Source organism: Desmodus rotundus, chromosome 10, assembly GCF_022682495.2.
Source record: "Desmodus rotundus isolate HL8 chromosome 10, HLdesRot8A.1, whole genome shotgun sequence".
Taxonomy (NCBI): domain Eukaryota; kingdom Metazoa; phylum Chordata; class Mammalia; order Chiroptera; family Phyllostomidae; genus Desmodus; species Desmodus rotundus.
This window is the reverse complement of record NC_071396.1, coordinates 83,706,733-83,732,083: the sequence shown is the minus strand read 5'-3', so window position 1 is coordinate 83,732,083 and position 25,351 is coordinate 83,706,733. Positions and strand designations below refer to the sequence as shown.

At 39.6% G+C, this 25,351-nt stretch overlaps 1 protein-coding gene across 2 annotated transcripts in view; it reads left to right on the top strand.

Annotated features, from left to right (window-relative positions):
* Positions 1-25,351, top strand: part of KLHL14 (kelch like family member 14) — a 92,303-nt gene that overhangs the window by 58,881 nt on the left and 8,071 nt on the right. For both annotated transcript variants that reach the window (XM_024580597.3, XM_045188000.2), the window contains exons 3-4: positions 10,277-10,366; positions 17,855-17,933. In XM_024580597.3, the coding sequence (XP_024436365.1) occupies positions 10,277-10,366; positions 17,855-17,933 (169 nt within the window). The remainder of the gene's footprint in view (positions 1-10,276; positions 10,367-17,854; positions 17,934-25,351) is intronic.

Here is a 25,351-nt window from a genome sequence, read left to right as displayed (position 1 = left end):
AAAAAAAAAAAAACCTACTCACTAATAGCCTTCCATATAATTGTATATGTAGGCTAAATATGTATATGTGTATCTTTACTATGTTTACATACATAGATACAATCCATCAAAACCAGTTAAGGAGTAACGTTAAGCAAGTCCTACATAGATGGCCTGGCATATATCTTTAGATTAGCTTCGGTCTTAGGGTCTCAGCCTAAATTCTAACGCAGAAGTGCCAAATATTCATGCACAGTCATAAATACATTTATAAGTAAATATCACTTAACATTCAATGACTGTCTAGTTTTGCCAATAAATGATGGTGCCCAAAATAGGAGTAAATGGAACTTCAGTATCCATCACATTGCCCTACATGTTTCTCCCTTCAGATCTTTGTATCTTCAGTCCTCCACTTTCCCAGCATTACAGAAGTCAGAGCTTTCTCAAGAGGCAGTTCTGGGTGCCTTTCCAGGCCATGACCACCTGCTTGGGGCTCATCTCCGTAGATCATGGGCTGCTCTTTAATTTTCCATGTGTGTTAAAGCTATTGACCAGTATAACCTTGAGTGCCCAGCCTGACTAGTACTTCCCGGATATAACACACACACAGGTACACGAGAACATACACATGCACACACCGTGAAATGGCTTTGGGAGAAATATGTAACAAATCTTTCTGAATCTCTATAGGGAAATATGTTTGAGGTCAGATAAGTGCAATAGCACCACAGCACACTGAAGCAACTGCTTCCAGAATGATAAGGTGGCTCCAAATGTCAGAGATTTAATTAGCGTGGAGGCGGTTGCTTTGGATTGTCTAAGGAGAGCATGCTCCAGGGGGAATTTGAGTTGGGGAGTGGGCCAGCTGCCGATGAGGGCAGCGTAGACAACAGCTCCTCCCTTTTATTTGCTCCCACATTCCATAAATACATTTTCTCTGGCTTCAACAACATAATTGATAGTGTAATGATATAATTATAATATTGAGAACATTTGGGGAATTCATCTAATTGTAATAATCAATTTTTATTAAATAATCCAATTAAAATAATAAGATCGCTAGGGCCTAACCCAAGCTCTGGCACATAGGAGGCGCTCAGTTACTATTTGTTAAATCCATGTTTGTTTGTTTGTTTGTTACGGATAATGACTCTTGCTGCTGTGACAGACAACCTGGAAAACGTTTTTTAATCTTATGATTTAGCTTAAGCCTCTCTTTCTCTCTGAAGTGTTCATTGTGTCCCGTCTGATGCTTCTACTGCTTGTCTCCTAGAGCATTGTGAATCTCTTTATTTCCATGTTCTCTTTCTGCGCTGTGGGCTCTGGGATACAAGAACAGTAGGCACTTAATCTTCATGTGCTCAGAGTTTAGCCTGATAACTAATAGTTCCTCAAATGCATATTTTGAATGAAATGAGTGAATGAATGTGTTGATAGACAAATGCTGGCTAAGTGTACCTTTGCTATCTCATGGGTTATAAAGTGAACAGCTAGAGTTCATTTTCCCACATTAAGTATGTGCGATCTACATCGGAAAACACTTCCTAACAAGTTCTCATTATATAGACCACACCCGTTTCCTTCCTCCTTCCCTCAGTAACTGGGAACAATTGTGGGACCACCCTCTAAGACAATGGAAGCTATTTCGCGATCATTTTTGCTATCCTCTTGCCATTTCATCCAAGTTTAAATAGCACTGCCTCTCTTGTCCTTTGTCAAGGATTTTTGTATTCACAAGTTTAAATAATATGTGTTGCTTTACTACTTTAGTCCATTTACAGAGTTGTTTATGTTTTAATGAAACTTTTTAAGTGTAGAACAATGAACAGTTCAATTTCTCACTGCACCAAAAGATACTATCAGGAAGACATTGTGTTGGCTCTTAGGAAAAGAAACACCAAAGGAACATCAAAGCCTTGGCATGTTTTACCACTTTGTGAAAAAGAAAAAAAAAATGGAATAGATTGCAGCTTTCATTCCCAAAGATTTTTTTTTTACTTTCCAAAAGTGAAAATAAAACTATTTTTAATTTCTAACTAACATGCTAGAAAGTATCCAAATTAAAATAGTCGATATTGTAATTTAGGACTGTATTAGTGAAAATATTCTAATTCAAGTAAAAGTAAGTCAGTTTTGCATTACTAGCTAATAGAAGTGCTATTTTAAGTCCCCTTAGCCTCATTGGTTGTTAGCAATCTCCCCCTGCTCAGAGCTAAAACTGTAAACAGACAAGGATTTACTAAAATCTTTGACCTTGGCACAATTAGGTCTATGATAGTTTCTAAGGAAATTTGTCACAGTCTTTGAAAAACTTATAAACCTCCATTGTTGAAAACTAACATATGTACTGCATATAGGGTAACATCTATTCTAGAAGCCATCGAATCCTAATCTAAGGCACATCTTCTTTCCTTTCTCTCCTTTTCTTCCTCCACTTCCTCCCTCCTTCATATTCTGGTACCCATCACACTTTTTAAATTCCAAAGAAGTAAATTCTATAGCCCCCCTTAGCAGGCTAGCATTCACTCATTTGTGCTACTAACATTTATTGTTTTACTAATGTTTCTAACTACTACGTTAGGTATAAAAGCTATAGGGATGCCTGAGTCTGGCCCAGCTTTATGTACTGAGCATAATGTCAGGAGTAAGTCTATAGAGATGACACAGCCTGGCCTCAAGGAGCTCATAGATCCTGTAGGACGACAAACAAAAGACTGGCCATTTCAGGACGTTGCGCCATGACTTGGCAAGTGTACAGTAAGGGCTGGCGTTCGGTACAGTAACTGTACGGAGAGGGAGGAACAAAGCAACACTCATTGTCAGGAAAAATCTCCCTGAGATATGAGGTCGAACTATGGCAGAGAAACGAGCTCTCATTCTCGTCTTTGCACAGCTCCAAAACCTAACACATGGGCACTGTTTTCCAGATTTTCACATCTTGAACTCATTTCCAAACTCTGTCTCCGGTGGGACTAGGGAAACCTGGCTCGTCATGTGCAGGGAAAGTCGGGAGTGAGGGAGAAAGTGATGGCAACCTTTGGGTTAATTCAGAACCTCCACCAGCTCATCACTGGAATCAGACCATGTGAATTTCTTGTGGGATTTAATTTTCCAGACTAATTGTCCATAATGATCAAATCATCCCCAATACACAACACATTTCCATTTATTCATAGTTTGCAGAGATAGTACAATCCAAATATAACAGAAAAAAGTAACAGAGCCTTTTCTGTAGATTATCAATAATATCTTTCAAACGCTGCTTCATGTAAGATGTCTGTTTCTGTCTGCAGAGAGGCATTGGCCAAACTGCTAGATCTTTGCAGAAAGACTGGGTGGTAGGGTTAAACAAACTAGTAAAATTTTTAACATTTTTGTTTCTCAATTACACATTATAAAATTGAAAAAAATCATTTAAAAAACCCTCTACGATCTCATGCCAAGGTATACTCATTCAATATTGTTAAATGAGGCATCTTTCTTTCAGGTTATATTTGTTTTCAACAGCATGTAATTGCTATTTGAATTTACGTCAATGAGTAAATATTTCACAAATACATGTTCAAGCAATGCAATAGCTTTCACAATATCATTTATTTTACGTTTAGATAACTCCATAGAAAAGCACTTTAAAAACAAAAGTGATATAATTGTAGGCAGCATAAATTATATCAAGAAGTTAAAATCCAGCAGAAAAATCTATAAAATGCAATGGATTTTAAACATATGAAAAGACGCCCAACCTATTTCATAATGAAATAAACACAAATTTAAATTTTCACTAGGTTCCAATTGTTCACTTGCCATATTGGCAAAGACACAAGTATAAAAAGGGTTAAAATATCCATCAAAGTATAAAATGCACCCATCCTTTAGTTCAGAAATTTCTTTGGGGGGAATTAACCCTACAGATAAACTCCTGTGTGTGTGTTGTGTGGCCACAAGGGCGCTCAGCAGAGCATCGTCGGTATTCGGAGCTGCTACCGAGCATGTCCCCTTCTCTCCATCCCTAGGGCCCCGTCCTGATCAAGCCTCCACCATCTCTCTAGACCACCCTCTCTGATCTCCTTCTTTCCCCTCTTCTACCCACAACATCTATAATGGCCAGAGTAATATTTTTAAAACCTAAATCAGATTATATCATTCTGCCACTTAAAACCCAGCCAGTGTCTTTTCATCAAGCTAAGAATAATATCCTGGTTTATAAAGACACACCTCCCCAGCCTCCACCCTCCTGCTGACTTCCTCTCATGCCTCTTTGGCCCTTACCCTTGCTGCTCCACCCGAGGAGGCTTCCTCTAGGCTTCTCAGGCACGTCCAGCTCATTTGTGCTTCTGTGTGGATTCCTTCCCCTTATTTTCTAACGAAGGCTCCTTCTCACTCTTCAAATTCCACCTTAAGTGCGGTCCCCCACTGAGGCCTTCCCTGACCACACAAGCTAGAGTGGTAACCAGGAACTTTCTCTAACATACTGTCCCATTTTATTTCTCTTTATATCACATCACCACCACGACAGCTGTGTTGCTATGTGGTCTGTATTTATTTGTTTATGTCCTTTCCCCTGTAATGTAGGCACTATAAGAACAGGGACACCATCAGCATAGTTCCCTGCTGTGTTATCAGCAACCAGAAAACAGTCTGCACAGGAGTGTTTAGTAAAGTTTTTTGAATGAATTAATGCATGACCATCAGGGGAATGGAGTACACCATAGGAACACTGTGCAGCTGTGAAAAGAATGTGGTGGTTGATGATCCAAGGGTTTTCCTTCAACCAAGACAGCACCATGACCCCTGATCTGCCCTGGGTCTCCCTCTACACCTCATCTCAGATCCCTCTGTTCTTGGTCTTCTTGCTGTTCTTGATACACTCTGCACCTGTGCCTCAGGGCCTTTGCACTTGCTATTCCTGAATCTACATCGCGCATGACTCACTTCCATCAATCTTCTCCTGAAAGGTCATCCACTCAGGAAGGCCTTCACTGACCACTCTCAAAATTCCTAACCCTGTCCTTCCCTTGCCTCAGACCCTGCTTTACTTTTCTTCACTGCACTTGTCATCTGAAATGAAAGTGCCTATTTATCTGTGCACATGTTTATTGTAGGCTTCCCTTGACCAGCACATTCCTTGTTGCTGTTCATCATGACCTCCCCAGCAGGTAGAACATTACCTGGCATGGAGTAGCAGCTGAAAAAATATTTGATTGGTGGGGAGTAAGTAAATGAATGTATTCTTGAGAACAAAAAGAAGCGAGGTACTGAGCATGTGCCCACAGAACACTGCCGCCATTTGTGTTAAAGAAAATGACTCATAGGGATAATCTCTGTGGAAGACAATGAAGAACACAGTAGCAGAGATAACCTGTGTGGTAAGCTGCTGAAAAGCAGAGGGTCAGGAATGGGAGGAAGACTCATGGGTCCTATATATCCTTATTTTTTATAAGATTGAATTTTCTCCATGGACATTACTGTTAAAAAAAAAGTAAGAAGTATGTCATATTTGACAGTTTTTCAAGTTTATGTATTTAAAGCCAAAAGGAAATCAAGGCCCTCATAAATGTAACATCAAAATGATAAACATTCAATAACCATTCATTTGGCATTTGTAAACTCGACTTAGCCCTATGCAATCTCTTGCTTAGATGTTCAGGAAAATTTTGTGGTTGTGAAGGATACCTGTAACTTTCTTGTAGAAGAGCTGTACATTCTTTAGATATAAAATGTAGGAGGAAACAGCGCTGGTGTCTAGCAGAATACGGCCTTCATGAACACAACAACTCTCTGCACATTGTATATGCCAGGAAAAGGGCCTCTAGGCCCAAGATACTTCGAATCTGCTTACAACGTTGACATATGCCTTCATTGCTTAAAAAAAATAAAATAAAAACCCTCTGCCAATAGACTCTACCCATCCTTGACTGGCTTATTTGCTCAGTGTTTTTCTGACCCCATCAAACAAATGTATCCTACTTTAAGAACAGCCACAATTTGAGTATCAGGTTTATAAGAAAAAAAACTCTAAAGAAGTGCCCACCTGCTTTAATTAGAATTCCTCTAAATATGAAAATAATGAACATTTAAAATATGATTTAATACAAAAAAATTATACAGAAATTTCAGGAACATCATCACTGAAGATACAGGCACTCGGTAATTACTTGCTGGTTGGATGAACACACCTATTGAAAATCAGCAGAGTGAAATGGATAAGAGCGCGGGTTGGGATCCAGATATCCCCGTGTTTGGATTCCCTCTGCCGTTCGTTAGCTGAGTATGACCTTCAACAAGTGACTAAACCTCGTAAAACCTCAGTATTTCTTAGAGAAACAAAATGAGTGAGTAACGCCTCCCTTGTAGTTAGTCGTATTAAATGAAAGATATAGATAAATGCGGGTAAATAAAATATAGGTGTATTTTATCATGTAGTATATTTTATCATGTAGTATAATATTACCTATTATTTCCCTCATTTAATATCTGCTTGCCTGAATGGGAGCAAATGAATGGCAAGAACCAAACATAAGTGTTATTATAGTTTCAGCACTACAATATAGGCACTTATATATTATAAACATAATTATATATATACACAGCACCAGCACAGTACCGGGCACATGGTGAATATTCCGTAAATGGTGGTTACTATTGTGAAAAGTAACACAAAGTACTCTGAGGGCTTGAATGATTTCATAGCCATAGAGACTAATTTTATGCATAACACTCCAGGATACTTTATTGCACTGGAACAAGGAGGAGTAAAAAACTGCGTAACTGAGATTTTATGGCCTTAAAGTTATGGGGAAATGATGAACAGATACACAAGTGAGTTGTGACAGAGACTCAACTTGCAACAATTGTGTACTGAGTGTGTGATGATGAGTCACTCCGCAGAGTGAATCCTGGACTGCACATCCTCTCCAAATTTACTTTATAATATTACCTGCTTCCTACTTTCTTCATTAAAAATATTAAATGGAAATGTTGTATTTAATTTCTCAGGCTATAACACAAGTTTACTTGCTTAGAGTAGGAAAGGAAAAATAGTGCAAATTGCTTCAAATTTAGAGACTAAATGACTGTATTCCCACAGATGGCCAAAGATTTCTTTTTCTTTTCCATTTTTCCCCAATTTTCTGGCTTTCCCCCTCCTTTCCTTCTAAAACTTGTAGTTTGTTTAATGAAAGTTGAGAATTCTCACAAAGGGCCTTATAAACACGTGTTACTAGATTTTAAATCTGATTTGAAAGTGCCTCTCTCCTGCTCCCTTTGAGTAAAGTGACCTTTTTAAATGGAGGGAATTGGGTTTAGATGACAGTCATGATAAATGCGGTCATGTTCACTCAATAAAATAAGGCCCAGTGCATTTGAGGATAAATCAGTGAAATGTACAGCCCCACCTGTCTGTCTCCATCATTCATTTCCACTGTCACTTTCACAGTGGCTGATGGATCACAGTTGCTGTAAAATTAGACAGCCTTTAATCTCATTTCATCCTGATTAGCTTCTCTTTACCCTTTCCCTCTAACTCACTGACTGACACGCTAAAAGCTCACACAGGGCTGCATGTGAACGTGGAGTACAAGCCTCTCCTCCACTACCTGCTTGTGAGGGCAAGGTAGTGTCCACCTCTAGAAAACTCTAGAAAGGGGCAGGCATGTACTCTTTGTGACTTGAAAGGTAATCAATAGGTAGGGTACCTAATGCCATTTTAAACAGACGTTTGCCCTTGCTCGCTGCCCTATCTGCTTTCCTTGCCTTCGGGTTTAATCAGAAATCAAAGAAAGTAGGTCTTTTGCAAAACTCAAACATTGATTTAATATAGATTTCCTTCTAATAAATTCGGAGCATTTTACATTCCAAATAATTTCAAAAAGCTTTTGTGTATATTTATAGCCTCTCGATTCATGGTAATAACTCAAAAAAGACAATAATCCAGGAATGAGAATACTGAAATACTCTGCCAAGAAATATAGCACACAAGGCTTAAAAACCAGAGTAAATATGTGTAGATAAATAAGAATACCTTCAAGTAGCCTTTATATTAGAACTTCAAAGACCTTCTCTCTTATTTTGAAGGTTTCAATAATTAGCTTAGTGCAATAGTTTTATTTTTTTGCGTAAAGCATAACAATAGGGGTAATCAAATGAAAAAGAGGCTTAAGAATAAATCATCTATTATTTCCTTCACTTAATTTCTGCTTGCTTGAATGGGAGCAAATGAATGGCAAGAACAAAATACAAGTGTTAATTTTCAGAGATAGTGCTGTACTATGAAGTTGGACTTCTAGTGAAAACCAAGATAATAGAGTTTTTTATTACTTATAAGATTTGGACACTGAATGGACCGGAAGTAAATATTGGAAGAGTGCCCGTCATAAAGTGAGTTGGGTATAGTCCGTGGCCTCTGGTTTTACACTCATTTCTCACGGGAGGAGATGCATGCAGATGACGACCAATGCTGTAAGTTTGCACTGACCAGATGACAGTATGATGAACTGACCAGCCCCAGGCTGTTCAGGGTTTACAGAGCATATGGGCAGCATAGTTTTGTTTCTGGTATTCTGGAACCATCATCATAATCCAAATAATGATGAGTTAATTTTTTTTAAATATGTTCAAACCATATCCAATTTTAGTTGCTCAATGAACCCAACATATATTCTGCCGCAAATGGATTCTGCACAATCTATATGGTTAAAAGCATTTCCCAAAGAGATAACTGAGGGTTGGGGGGACGAAGGACATTCCCAAGATGACTCCCTAAGTCAATTGACCTAATTAAGGGACCTCGCAAATCCACAGCACACCCAATTTCTCCTGCATTATCTCCTAAATCAGAGGTTTACATACCAATGCCTTCTCCCTTGTGCATATATGTTCAAAAACAATGAATAGTCACAGTAAAAAAAATAATAATAAATGATAAAATAATCAAAATTCCTAAAATCCTTCAGTAAAAAGCTCCAGTGATCTGATTTGCTCTCTCAGAGGCTGTCCAAAGGTTTCAAAGCTTTGCCTGTTTCCTATTATTTTTATTTATATATCTTAGCTTGCTCTGCACATTCTGAGAAGAATTAAAACAGAAAGACAAAGGAAACGAGAGGTATGTGTCACCCCAGATGCGTTGGGTATGAGATAGGTGCGCTCTGTCTTTCCCTCTCTCCCCACTGGAAAAAGAGCCCAGAGCCAGAGCTGGCCTTGGCTCATATTGATTTCCCACTGCACTGGTTTCTTAAGTGCTCTGCTGATCCGTGTCAAGCAATAAGTTCCCTGCCCGCACATGCACATCACCCCCCCCATTTTTCCTCACCTAGATTTAAGGTGCCCATATGATGAGCTGAACAAGGACATCATTTTTACTACTGGTGTCACTGGGCCCAGACCACTGCATGTGTGATAACCAACGCTGTGTCCGTTTACATTTACCACACGATATCACAACAGCAGAGACCAACACTGCACTGCGCGCAGGTCACAGGGGTGTCCTCTCCTGGCTGTGTGTGTCTCCCACATGAAAATGTAAATGAGGACAAATGCAGAGGAACCTGGCTTTCCTGGGTTTCTGAATGACACCCCCTCCGCACAGCCACCAGATCAGGGCAGGGAGAAGAGCGAGATGAGGGGAGTGAATATTTGTGGTGTTCCTGACAATTTTGGTCTTTGTTACAGAAGAGCTCCTAAGCAGATAGATGGAAAGTGTGTGATTGTGCTGCTAATGACATTGTACAGGAAATTAAGCGTATACATTTGGAGAAGGCATTAAATCAGCAGGACCTTAATTTAAAAACTTAAAACTGTATGGAAATTCAGCCTGCTCATTGCTGTGGAATAGAAAGCTACCAAGCACACTGAGCCAGTTTATGGAAAGACTGCCAGCAAACCAAGTTTGGGCAGAGCATCTTAATGGCTCCGAGTGTGTGCAGGGTTATTTCTTCCAAGAAGTAACCCCAGCCCTGACCATTTGGGAGTTTCAGTCCCCGCTTTGGAATGAGATCCCCATCATCAGGCAAGTGAGGAGAACTTAAGAATTGAAAGCAGCATGACAGGTTGTTCTTGACTAATTTGTGGAATAACATTATGTAAAATTAATCAAAAGGGGCTGGGTTTGCAGTTGCTGGGAACACATCATTGAGCCACTGTGGATCGGGGGGTGCCTCGCTCTGCTGCTTGGCTCCCTTCTTCCTACTGACTTTGTCTCACATTTTAAACACTTCGGTGAAAGCAAATAACTAGTGAGCCAACGGGCAAGTTGTAAGATGGAAAATTTCATACATCTGTTTTTTCTTCTTGATTCCAGTTATGCCGTACAACAGCGCCCACCACTGTGTTGTGGAGGTAGAGAATTTCTTGTTCGTGTTGGGCGGAGAGGACCAATGGAACCCTAATGGTAACTATTGAACAATGTGATAGTGGCTGCTCCATGTGTGTTCAGTGAAAGGCACCGGTAACGGTCCATCCTGTAATTACTGGGGAGAATATGTATCTGTGCAGCAGGGACAAGTGAAGTAGTCAGTGAAGTGGGTTGACGATTGGAGGGAGGGTCAATCACTGAGCTCGCAGAGGACGACGCAGCAGAGCATTCACTCGCTGACTGCCTGGGGATTTAGCTCCGCGCTGACGCCCCAGCCCCTCTCCTGATCCGTCCCTTGAGGAATGCCACAGCACAGGCACGGACTCCCTAGAGGCTGGTGGCAAGCTGCAGCTACTTAGAATTCTCACCACCTTCTCCACCACTCTTCTCCCATTTTACCAGTGTAATAATGCAGTCTCAATGATGAAGCATTATCTGCAGTCACACTGCACACAACCTTCGCTGAAGTTCTTTTGCAACTTTATTCCTCCGAATTGGCCCAGTGTTTCAAGAGCTTCCTTCAGAGGTCATCCAACACCCTCCCTGGTGATGGGGTTACTTCATAAATCTATCGCAAAGAGAAATCAAACACTTTAATACATTTCCCAAGCCAAACACAGGGAGAGCACGGCGCCTTGCAGAACACGCAAAATTATCAAGATATTTTTGGAAAGCTTGCACGTGAAGGGAGAGTTGCCATTCTAGCCTTCTGTGTAACAGAGATAATTATGACTGAGAAACCATAAAACAGCTTGCAGGTACACATTTTTACTTTAAAGCCCCAGAACATCCAGATGAAATTACATATACTGCATATATTTTATTGTGAATGTTCTCTTTCAGCATCTGCACCAGGGCAAATTATAGAAAATTGTTACATCTGTTCACTCTAGAAAATCTTAAAGGAGAACAACCCAGGCCACCCTCCAAGAACACTTCTTTGAAGCAAGCGAGGGGAACATTCTTCCTCAAGACCTGTAGCTTGGTTGGTCCACGTCTTTAATGGTTGGAAAGGGGGCAGTTCCTGGGCTTTGTGAGAAACAGATTTGGAACAGGAGCAAAAATGATATGCAGTATCTCTGCTCTAACTTATCTTTGGAATAATGGACTTGATGTTACCAAAAACCTTGGGATACGTACAATGCCCTGCAAACTCCCTGTTTACTGTTTAACCTGTTTTAGATGAAAACTAACCCATGACCCAGAAAGAGGCTGGAAAGCCCTGTTTCTGATGGCAGTGCTCTCTCAGCCCACCCTTCTCCCCAGGTGGAATGAGCCTCTGCCAAAATACCAGTCTCGACGCCACAACTCAGTGTCCACAAAACTTGAAGAAGTGACCATTCCTATGAGACAGACCTTAATCAACAACATAGAAAACCCTCTCCCTAGGTTCATGCCCCCCCCCACCGTGACCTGTAACTGCTTTCTGTTCAAGTTCTATCGGACACACAAGCTCAGAGGATTGGGCCAGGGAATTAGGGGAGAGTTAATAGACATACTCCTTCCTCTACTCTAGAGAATCAAGATTTTATCTTTGAACGAATATTCCCATAAGCCTGTGTCCTAGGGCCTCACCGATTTGCCTTGCTCCACCCCTGAGAAGAACAGCAACTTGCTTTAAAGCCCTCGGTGAATAAGCTGTGGAGAGGCTACTGAGAGCACAGCACTGCATTTCCTGTAGGCACCCCTGCCTGCCCCCACCCAACGTGCTCCATGGGAAGACACACTCTTGCCAGACCAAAACACTGAGTCACTTGTGAAAAGTGTGACTAATGCTATTCCCGTGATTGAATGTGTAAGTTCCCTTTTGCTCCAGCCACTGAGAGGCTCAGAATTGAATTTTAGTACTCGTAGTCTCAGTATGGGCCTGGCGGCTCACTCCCGCTCTCTGCGAAACCCTTCTTCAAGCCTGCCTCCGCCTGCAACGCTGAGCCGTGCTTCCCTGGCCCGTTCGGCACGTGAAGCCATTTAGTATAGATCTGAGAAAATGCTGATGGACCACTGATTGACCCTCCTAAACAGAGGAGAATTGTTACACTGTGAGGCAAGCAGACCTTCCTGTCAGTCAGTCAGTCCCTGGCGGAGGCCTTCTCCCAGGTGGGGGATGAGGGAGAGCAGTCAGGTGGCCTGTTCTGTGAGGACAATTCTCCAGGGTGGGAGCAGCTGCCACCATGAGCACCCAGCACTCACAGCAGGTAGGAAAGTGGGGCACCAGTCTGGTGAAGAGATCTGGACCAGGAACCAAAACACACATTCACCACAATCCCCCCAATATTTTCCATGTAGCTTCATGTACCACCCACCTGGTAAACCATAGGTGACAATTTTTAGCATTAGTAGTAATACATATGGAGTACTAATTTTTGCCCAGAACTTTGCTAAGCACTCACCTCATCATTCCACTTCACCCTCACACCCATCCCAGTCCATGATTGCTCCAGTTCTACCATGAGGAGACTAAGCCTGAAGAGGTCAAAGAACTTGCTAGGACACACAGCTTGCAAGAAGCTGAGCTGATTTAACGCAGGTCTGTCTGACTTCAGGGCCTTCGTCTTCAAACCACGATACTACACCACCTTCCCAGACAAACATGTATTTGGATACACGTAAAACAACAGTCATTGTTTCCATTGATCCTGTGAAATTAAACCCTTATAGTGTCACAAAGGCCAGTGGTTCTCACTCTCTCAGAAAACATTTCTTCATTATTCCCCAGTTAGGAAACCAAAAAGGAACTCAAACATCTCAAAAATATGGGATTTTCATATTATAATACCTCCTGCAATCAAAAAGTAAGCATTTGATACCAAAATGTATAGAAGATAACAATCCCGAGAAAACATATAGTGTGCTTTAATTTCATTTCTGGCAGGGAGGAAAAATTAAAACTCCATGGGTTGAAATACTGTGTATATGTCAGTTCCAAAGATGGACTCTTCTTAAGTTAAACTTTAGTTCTTAGGAAAATGGTGCCTAAGATGCATGTCCTTTAATGAAATACAAAATTGTAAATTTCAGTATCTGCACATAAAACACAAATATGTACTCATAAAACACAAATTTATTTTATTTATTGATTGTCTTGATTATAAGACCAAAATTTGAAGTTTTAAAACATGTTACTGGAGATATAAACAGGATATATATTTTCTACTTAACCATAAATATTAACTTCTATTAACATCCCTCATGTCATTAGTGACAGAAATGCATTATAATAGTCTAATATAGATGCATATATTCTGTCAGAGCCCCAGCTTACAGAGAACAAATTTCCATTTGTCACTTCTGATGACTGATTCCCAAACTACTGTTCATGGGGGACTTCCTTTCCCTCCCATTTTCTTCCACTCCACCGCTGGCTGGAAACTGCCACCCCTTGCTCCATTTTACCTGTCACCTAAGGAATAGTCAACAATGAGCACAAAGGAAAAAGGACTCCTGGCCATGGACAACAGTGTGGTGATTGCTGGGGGTGGGGGGAGGGTGAAAGGGGACTAAATGGTAATGGAAAAAAATACAATAAAGGTTAAATTTTTAAAAAATTAAAAAACAAAACTTTTTAACAGCCTCATAAAAAAAAGCAATGGTGTCTGGTGGCAGGGAATCACCATAGAAACAGAAGAAAAGGAAGAAGAGTTACAAAAAAATGGAAATGAGAAAAAACTAAAACAGTGGAGAGTAATCCAAAATCCCATTGGATGTGGCCACCACTCTCAAGCTGCTAATAGGGCCTCAATAGAAGCCTCAAGGACAGAGTGAATAACCTCATTTAATCTCACCTCCCTCACTCCATCACACTCATTCCTTCTGAGGCTCACTGTGCCCCTTTCCCATCCCTTGCCAACTCCAGAATGTCTTCCTTCTTCTTAGCCCCCCAGTCACTTCTTGCCCCTTTGGGCACCATTGACTCTGCCTCGGGAAACTTTCTTTAGCTCGTGTGCATATCACACCAGACACTGCTTAGCCTTTTCTCTAATTGAAGGCTACTACCATTACTACCAGAGACAAACAATCCAGTTTCTAACACCACTGCTCAGCATGTGAAGGCACTCTCGGCCCTGTTACAGAGAGGAAGCAGATGTCTTCTTCCAAATGGAAATTCTAAACAAAATTTCATAGAGAAACATTCTTATATGTGGTGGATGTGTTCTGTATTCTTACTAATAGCATTAATCTTCAGATGCATTTTGGAATTAACTTTGGAACCTACAGTGTCAATGGTTGCAAAATCTACTGACTCCCTTATAAACCAACTCTAGACATAATTATTCCTTGAGTGGAGCCACTCTTTCTGGAATCGAAATCTTTTGGATTTTTCTCAATCCAAGAACTTGTAACTCTTTCTGTACTCCCCAAGTAAAACTTAAGTTGCCACCTAACCAGATCATCCAAACCCTCCCACGTGATCCTTAGAACTCATGATCTCACATCAACAACATCCCAATAGTCAGTCCTTGAACTCTCCTCTGAAAGCTTCCTCCCACTTTTCTAATCATAACCTGGCTGTTTCCCCAGCCACCCTCTCTAGTGGGGACCTGGTTTTCCAAACTTCCCATTCTTCTTGCTATTGGAGGCAGGGAGCTTTTTGACCTCCTCTTAATTGTCAGTTCCACTCATCACTTTAAAGGATGTCTCCAGATTATACCACCTGCTGGCCCTTTTGGGGGCAGCTATCCACTGTTTTCCTGATAATGCCACCACCTTCACTCGACCATTCACTTTGCTTTCTCACTGTCCATCGTCACCTCCTGCTCTTATTCCCCTCCTTACTGAGTTTATACTCTTATTGCCCGTCCCTATAACCAATCACTCTAACACAAACACCAGCAATCCTCGTGTCCGCCTCCTTCTGTTATACCTAGTAAAGCTTCGATCCTGGTTAAATCCACCCTTTCCACCTCGCCCCTGCCCCTGAGCAACTAAATGTGGATATAGAAAGCCAACAGCCACTCTGACTACTAGCAAACCATGTTGATTACTAGCCAACTCCACTTAATTTTCCTGGTCAGTGCACTCTCCCACCCTCCTATTCCACACTTTCTCTCTCACATAAATGCCTTTCTCCAGAACCTTCCCCCTCCCTCGCAGTGGGCAGGCTATCTTCTTAGTTCAATTACAGTAGAAGCAATCAGAGGATGAAAATCTTTATGTTGCTACTGCCAAATCTATTCATTTATTACTCTATCCTTTTTCCTATTACTGTTTCTCCTCCAGTCTAAGTCCTATTCTTCATTCCCTCTTGCTTGCTCAAGCACCTTTCAATACTCCGGAACTTAAAAGAACAAACAAGCCAATAAAAACTTATCTGGATGCGGCATCCTCCAGCTATAATCTTCTTTTTATGGTGGAAGTTCTAAAAAGCATTCCCTACCCTCTTTTCTCTGCTTTCCCCCATTTCCGTCGCCCTGGAGGAGTCCCCACTCAGGCTTCCTCCCCACCCTCCCATTGGCACGACGCTGCTGCGGCCACCACAGGCCTCCATGCCGCCAAATCTTATGGTCAGTTCTCGGATGCTAATGCCCCATTTTGAAACACTATTTGACAAGGCTTCCAAAGTACCACACTTTCCCTTCTACCTCTGCCAGTTTCTTTCCTTTGCTAGTTTTCCTTCTGTCCCAGGGCTAATTCCCAGGAATTACATTACCTTCCATTTACACACCCTCTCCCTGAAGGGATTTCATTTTGTTCTATGACTTTAAATAATATTTCTAGAATAATAGCCTCCAAATTTGGGCCTACAGCCTCATTTAGCCGGTGTCCTTCCAGATACTTCCACTTTGAGATCCCATAAGCTTCGCAAGGTTAAGTCCAAAACAGAACTCACGACTTCTCAACCTGCAAACTAATCCTGCCTGGTCTTCTCCACCTCCAAAATTCAGGTTTTTAGTTACTCAGGCTAAAAACCTGGCAAACTTCCGTAATTAAATCCCTTTTGCCTCATCCTAATAATCAAATATAAATTAGAATCAGAATTTAGAATAATCAAAATTAGAAAATAATTTTTACTGGTTCTGTACAATAGATCTCAAACCAGACCATGTCTCACTGCCTGCACCTTTATTGGGTGACCTCCTGATAGCTCCGCCCACTGCGAGAGTGGCCCCTCTATAATCTACTCTTCACACAGCAGCCAGGGTAATCTTTGTAAAAGATAAACGAGACCATATTCCTTGACTGCTCAAAGCCCTCCAGTGCCTCCCTATTGTTCTTATGACAAGAGGCATAACCCTACACTAGCCCATGAGGCACACTGTTCTGGACCTTACACCTCTCTGACCAAGTCACCCCGGCATTCGTACTGGATTTGAATTCAGGAGCAGCCCAGGGACTTTATACTCACCTGCCTCACTGCCTGAGAGGCTTATTCTGCAGATATTCACATGGCTCGCAAAAGGCATCTATGACCATTCTACTTAAATTGGCCTCCCCTCTGTATAGCCTCCCTCTACTTGATAATGTTATATATTTGTTTATTCATTTACAAAACAGGATTTAGCCTTCCTTTTTTATCAATAGAAGCTGGAACAATAAGACACATAATAAGTGCTAAATATGTAATTGTGCAACCAATAATTGTGTTTTGTATACATGCCTGTGTGAAAGCATGCACACACACATGCACACATTCACTCTTAACTGTCTATTCCTGTGGTCAAGTTTGGTACCTATTTTTCAATGGGTAGTTACACATATATGGATAAAAAGCAGACTTTCAGAGTTAAGACTTCAGATGCTTTAGGTGATTGTCATCTTAGGTGCTACACAGAAAATGGAATGCACTCTTTGGCTTCCATTTCTTGGTGTCAACGTGTATGTAAAATGAGAATAATTTTCAAACCTCAGAGGCATTACTGTGCATATTAGGTTCCACAGAGGAGATAAGCTAGTTAACCAGCTCCGAGGACTCATGATTCCCATTCAGTACTTGTACCTGCGATAGGTCACAGAACTGTATTTCCCTCAAACACACACACGGAACTTACACAGCACAGATTAAAACTGATTCCCTTAAAACTCTTATTGTAGTGATTGCTGTTATTTCCCTGGAGACAGGGTGAACTCTCCCACTGCTAGAATTCTTGATTCATTAAAAAAAAAAAAAAAAAACCCTCTACTCAGACATATCATGCAGGGTATTCTCTGGAACTGATTATTTATAGGCAATAACTTCATATATTTAAAGTATAAAATCCCCAAAACCCAGAAAGTTTTACCCTAACTTTGGGATAAAAGTAATTTGATAAACGTACCAGCTTTTATTATTATGGTTGGTTTATTTTTATTCTAACTCGTTTTTTTTTAAAAGGACAGAGGAGAAGTGAGGAAAAACAGGAAAAATGTTGGAGGTAGCTCATTTATTCTTCTACTGACTTCATCACTTCTCAGGCCACGGTAGCTGCTCCCTCTACGTAATTCATCTGCTTGTTAGATCTGCGAACAGAGGCATCTTATAAAATACTATTAAATGTGGACAACAACAAAGAAATCTAAGTTTTAAGTGTCTCAAATATATTTTCACAGGAAAACACAGTACCAATTTTGTCAGCCGATATGATCCCCGATTTAATAGCTGGATACAACTTCCACCCATGCAAGAAAGGTGAGTGCTTATTTCTTGTGTCTGAAACATTTGTGGCTGCTTTACAGGAAGCATGGATGCTGAATGGTTCCATGATAAGGTATGCTAAATGGAACCAATGAGAGACAGATGAGGCAAAATACAAAACTTGGGCCGGCCGATGTAGATTAACTGCCTTATTAACTCAATGGAGAAAAATAATCAAAAAAGTCAATTATTTATCCTAACGTAGGAAGAAAAAAAATGTGTGACTTTTCTTCCTTTAGTACAGTTGCATCGATTTTTCTGGCAAGCAGAGCTACAATCTCACTGGCTATCCCACTCCCCTTGGTTATGTATGATATATTTAAATCCTATAATTGAAATATAAAATACCGTTCTCACAGGGATATGCATTTTGATGCAGAAATTTTAATATTAAAGTTTTCAAGTCTCACTGATTCAAATCCTTTACATCTGCCTCTTCAAATATCTTTCCATCATACATTCAGGAACAGGTCATTTGTTAGCTTTAAAAAAGAAACAGTTTTGCAAGGTGTCCTCTCATTTTTTATGTACAGTGTTTGTCTCACCCAATTCTCCCAGCACCAAAGGACAAGATGACAACTACATTTATACCTATTTGGCTTTCTTGAATGTTACTTAGGCATGAGGCCATGTCTTGATATGCCTATGTTAATTTGCATGCTTAGTTTTGAACACCTGGTTCTTTTCAAATAACACCTTGACATCCTCGTGAATAAATTCTTCAATAAAATAGCAACAATAATCTACAACCTATTTTCTCAATTGAATTATTTAAGAAATATTCTTATTTCCTTCAAGACCCTTCACCTTAAAGTTTCCTTTTTTTAAGTATTCAAGCCAATCAAATTAGATCCTTAATCATAAATTCCAAGTTAAAAAGAAAAATTTTCTGATCATACCATTCATTCAAAAACGGACATTACTGCAGGAAGATTATGAATCTATGCTATTATAAACAAACTCACTTTCTATTCCATATAAATAATTAAAATGTTCTTTCAGGAGGCTAAAAGCTGTACACCAAAAATAATGAGGAACAATATATTAAAAAGACCCAGACACTTTTAGGAATGTCTAATTCTAAGGAACCCCAAGAAATTATTCTAAGTTAACGTCTTGACAAACTTCTCAACCTTCCTGTTTGTGTACAGAGATACGTAAAAGCCTCCTGATGTCTTTCTCCTTGTTCTCTCTTCCGGGAGTTATTTCCTGGTTGCTGCTATTGTAACTGCCATCACTTTACCCTTTAATCAAAACCATTGAAAAAAGTTTTACTTAAACAATCTTTAAAAAATAAACATCAATAACATATTTGAAATGTCAACATCTCATCACCATGGTCCCCTTTGCTGGGGGCTGTACACCATGATAATTAACCTTCACGCCTTGGGTTTGGGAGGCATAACTCACGTCGCGGTCAATTATTTCACTCTAGAGCCCCTAAGGATGAGAAGTATTGCTGCAAAACCTAATTAGTAATTTTTTTTCAAATGTGTATTGTTTACTTGATATTCTATAATGACTTCCTCTGAGGCACTATGGCCTATCATGGCAGGGTCTTACTTAGACAGTTTTTAGCAGCTCATTGACCTGATAAAAAGACCCGCCACGGTCTGACGGCGCCCGGCAGCCACCGTTGACAGGATGGACTGTTTAACGTTTCTTTCTAAGTCATTATGGTATATCATGTCAGGTCCCTAGTAAGAGAAGGTTTTTTTTTTTTTTTTAGATTTAGAACAATCAACTCGATAGACCAAATAAAGAGCTCCTAACAGAGCAGAATGGGAAGAGGCAGATCTCACAGCTGCCCAGTCAATCTTCTAGCTTTGTATCTCCTATGGGGTGGTTGACCCAGGCAGCAAGCCATAACTTAAAGTGAAATTCTCCTGTCATTGCTGAGCTTCCATTCAAAATCGCAAGTACAGTCAGTTACCAGCATGGTCTAATTGGTGATTAAACAAAGAAAAACCAAAATATATGAGACAGGCTTCAGATCAGAAAATAATTTTCTTAAACAGTTCATTGAGTTGCTTTTGCATTGTGTAGGTTCTAAATCAAACTCACCGGAAGTCCTCCACCACACCCCACATCTGTTAGCTACTACCAAACTGCTGATCAGTTACCGAACTGATTGAGAATAATAGAAGTTGTAGAACACTCTGGGGTAACCCATTTTTACAGAGCTGGCTGGACAGATTCCTAAAATAAGATTATCTTACCTAATTAGAGCATCCAAAGTAGTATAATAAAGTGCAGAATACCATCCCAGTTCAGCCGGGAAATGGGCACATGGCCTCTCAACGCCCTCAACTATGGGTTCGCCCATGAGTTGCATGCCTGCTACCTATGAATTTACTGACAGAAATGATTAAACAAAAATACAAATTTAAATGTCACGCAGATGAGTTTGGATTTGATTCTTCAGATAGAAGAAGAGGGCAAAAAGAAAAAATTGAATCAATAGAAATGCTTCATTGACTTCAATTTTTTAAATAAAAATAGACATTTTAGTTATCATTCTTATGGAGATCTTACTCCCTAGCTAGTCTAGGGAAAAAAGGAAACAGAAAAAGCAGTTTGGAGAACAACAACAAAGCATATGTTTCACAGAGTATGTGGAATATAGAAGCAAATACATCAGAAATTTTCCAAATTTAACTGTTTTGTTTCTAGAAACCCACAAGAAACAATGTGAGAAAATATTCTGTTTGAAAAATCTATTTTTGTTTTTAAGCAGATGGTGAAACTCAAAAATTTAAGCTGAGATAAGGTTGTAATAATTCAGTCTCATGCTGTAGGATATAAACTGGCCACCCTAAGGGTGAGAAAGGACTTGTGAAGACATGGGCAATACCCAGGATTCAATGCATGTTTGCAGAAGTTGTATGAGACCTTTTTAACTTATCTCAGTATATTGAATGCTGCCTGTGGTGGGGTACGGGGGCTTTTGTAGGGGGATGAGATGAAAAATGTAAAATACAAACCGTATAATCCCATTAAGGAATCATTAATAATCTTAACTTACTTTTCCAAAAACAGCCTAAATAGCTTAAACCAGGTTTAAGCTTCACGTGGAGAGACAGGGCAGGAAGCATTGCCAAGAGACCTGGTACAGTAAAATGTGAGCCTCAGGCAAACGTTCACAGTTGCTGACAGACCATTAACCAGTGTTCCTATAATGCATTTCATGAATTCTCACTTTGGGTATGCAAGGGATAAAGTCAGAGGCTCAGAATCTTCACTATTGGAATTTCTACACAAAAGTGCACTTTTTGTCAGGAAGTAAAACCTACCGTGTTGAGTTTTGCCCCCTCCCCAGTCCCTCCACGCCCACCCCGGCCCTTAGTTCCTAACAGCGACACTGTGTGGATAGAGCTAGGAGTACACACGGAGCATCCAATCAAGAACGCCTCGGCAAAAAAGAGAGCGACCTCTGGCCCGCTGGCTCAGCGTCACCGTGAGGGAAGAAGGAAAAGTAAGAAAATGGCAGTTTGGACTAGATAAAAGGAGTTCACACTTCCAAAGAGAGCTCTTTCTCTTCTTCTTCACTATCAAAACTTAAATAAAGGGTTTTCATACTTGTCGTGACGGATGGACATTTTCTCTTAGAACTATATATAAGTGCATAGGAGAACTTATACCACCATACAAGCTACATAGTCCAACTTATGATAAAATGGCACTTTAGTGAAATTAGTAAAGTATTTCAGAGGCTCCAAGGTGTGTCATGGAGTCATAGAGCAGAGAGACACTGATCTGTCCTGGGTCAATGGTGCAAAGAAATACCTGTGTACAGATTTTTGTAAACGGGTGTCAGTCTCCTCAATGAAACAGTTTAACTGAGAAGGTAAAATCACCAGTAAAATAATCTTGACTTATCATATTTCATTAGAGAGCAATTGAAATCTGGCCAGAGAAGTGAAAGAAACCAGTGGCTGATCTGTATGCACTTAATTTTGCAATTGATTTTAAACCTAATTTTGTATTTCAGTGAGATTTTACTCCTTGAGTAAAGGAAATCCCAAATTGTTTAGGTTTGCATTCCTTTGACAATCTGATTAAATCCTCCTCTAAAATCTTTCTCCATACTCTTCCCCAAAATGCACATAGGCAAAATACATATATACAACAGTTTATTACCATTTCAAAAGGGCTTCATGGACTGCTCAGCAGACATGGGCCCAGGTTAACCACTCTTACTTAATGAAATCTGTCTCTCCTGCTGCTTATCCTCCTCCCTCCTTTTTCCCTTCCTCCTTTTTCCATTGTAGTTGTTCATCGCCCCTCTGAATTTTCCGCAGCACATACAGTTTTCAAAAGCATCAAGAAAATAAAGAAAAAAAAACATAGCCGGATATTACTCTAAAATTATTAATAATAGTAACAATTTCAGGACTCTAAAAAGTAACTGAACCATATGACCGCACAATCCCACTTCTGCACATATGTCCCAAGGAACCGAAATCAGTGTGTGGAAGCGGTATCTGCACTCCTGTGTTCATTGTAGCATTACTCACTGTAGCCAAGATGTGAAAACAACTTTTCAACAGATAAACAGATAAAGAAAACATGGTGTATGCATACAATAGAACATCATTCAACCATAGAGTTGAAGGAAATCCTGCCATTTGAAACCGAAAGTCACTACGCTGAGTGAAATAAGCCCGATGGAGAAAGACAAACACTATGTGATATCATTTACATGTGGAATTGAAAAAATGTTGACCTTAAGGAAATAGAGAATAAAATGGCTGTTTCCAGGGGCTAGGGGTAGGGGGAAGGGGGAGCAGTTGGTCTCAGGATACAAAATTTTAGTTGTAAGAAGAATAAGTTCTGAGGATCTAATTAGTATGGTGACTGTAGTTAATACTGTATCATATGCCTGAAATTTGCTGAGAGAGTAGTATTATCTTAAGTGTTCTCATCAAAAAAATAAAAATAAAAAAACCATGGGACTAACTGTGTCAGATGATGGATGTGTCAGTTAACTTCATAGAGGGTATCCTTTTACAATATAGGCATATATTAAATCATCACACCTTACACTTTAAGTATATTACAAAGATACTTGTCAATTATACCTCAATAAAGCTAGAAATAAAATAAAACTGAATATATCACCATATATAACATATAGTATACATGTATGGTAATAAATCATCTACACCAATACTAAAGAACTCAGTTGTCACTTAAAATACAGGGGAGGAATAGTAGGTTTACAGTTGTGAGAACATGAAACACAGAGTTTATTCTTGTATTATTACTTATTATTGTATTAATTATTTGTATTAATGGCCATGTTATTACTTTATATCCTTACTGATGATTTATCTTTTAAGTAATAATGGCTGGTAATTTAACCAATGACCAACGACAGTACATACTTACAATACTGTATACCTACTTTTGCCCCACCCTTAAATTACTAGGAAAAATTGATATGCAAGTAGTTTTTCAATTTTATTTTCAATTGCATTCAACATTATTTTGTATTAGTTTCAGGCGTACAGCATAATGGTTAGACAATCATATACTTTACAAAGTGTTCCCCCCAATATTTCAAGATACCACCTGGCATCATAGTTATTACAATATTATTGACTAAATTCCCTGTGCTTTGTCCATGTCCATGACTATTTTGTAACTGCCAATTAGTACTTTTAAATCCTTGATCTTTTTCACCCAGCCTCCCAACCCCTTTGGCATCCATCAGTCTGTTCTCTGTATCTATATGTATGTTTCTATTTTGTTTGTTTTGTTCTTTAGATTCCACATATAGGTGAATTCGTGTGATATTTGTCTTTCTCTGCTTGGCTTATTTCACTTAGCATAATACCTTCTAGGTCCATCCATGCTGTTGTAAATGGTAAGATTTCCTTATTTTTATGGCTTTATAATATTCCATCGTATGTACCACAGCTTTTTTATCCACTCTCCTACTGATGGGCACTTAGGCTGCTTCCAAATCTTGGCTATTGTAAATAATGCTGCAGTGACCACAGAGGTGCATATATTGTTTTGAATTGGTGTTTTGGGTTTCCTAGATATAAACCCAGAAATGGAATCACTGGGTTAGAAGGCACTTTCATTTTTAATTTGCTGAGGAACCTCTATACCATTTTCCACTGTGGCTTATATGCAAACATCTTGATGGCTGATTTTTAAAAAGTTACTCAGGTAATATTAACTGATGGATGGTGAGCATGAACAAAATGGCAGACACTATAACAAACACTTTGTATGTGTATTTGCAAATAACCCCATGATGTGGCAGAGCAATCTGAGGCTAAGGGGGGTTAAGTAATATGTCAAAGGCCACACACCCAATAAATCATAGAGCCAGGCAGTCTTATTCCAGAGACCAAACTATTAATCAAGATGCTATATGCTGCCTCCCAGAGGTTCCGGCACTTTGTAAACACAGCCTGGAAAATCTCCAAACCATGCAGGCTTACTGATAACAACTTCTGGGATTTCTCATATTGCTCTTGACATTGCCCAAGAGTCTTAGCATCAATTTTTTTGAAGACTATAATTCATCGAACATAAATTATATTCACTAAGAGACTTGGCACTTAACAACTGTACTTCGTCAGTATTGAACCATATGCTGTTCTTATGAATATATAATTCTAGTAGCATCAATGAGAAAAAAGAAGCAAAGGGTCACTTGCTTAAGATTTCAACTAGTCTTCCTAGCTCCAAATTTTTTAGTCCTCTTTGAACCTTTATTCTCCCTCAGTGCTCATATCTTATTAGTGACCCAGTCTTCTGTCTTCCTTTAAAATACCTTTTTTGTCACCATTTTCCATGTTTTCTACTAAAACTCTAATTTAGGTCCTCATTACCTCCCTCCCACATTACGGTCTACCTCAGAATTGGTCTTCCTGTCTCCAGTCCTTTCAACACAGCTTGTATCTTTTTCTTTTGGTGGCATAGTGAGATAATTTACCAAAGAGCCTCTCTTGAAAACAGACTAAAAAATATTTGTAAAATATTTGTAAGAATCAACACCAAACACTACATAGATGATATTCCTATAATGGGTTATATAACAGCAAAATTTCAACACTATATTCAGTTCACAAAAGTGTCTCTATTTGCCATAGTACTGGGGGGAAAAAAAGAAAAAAAGATAATTGAAGAAAATTTTTGATGATGTAGTTCTCTTACAAATTGGGAACAATGACCCTTGAAGGACCATAAAGAAAGTGAATGTCAAGATAATTTATTATTGTTACATTATCTACCTCATTTTTTACTTTGTCTTACTGAGCTGTGATATCCTTACAGGGTACCAAATATCCCAAACATTAATGAACACTTTACCAGTGTACCAAAAGCAAAATAAGAAGAGCTAAAATAAAGAGTTGGTGAATTGCTTCTTCCTCTACTGTTACTTTAATATC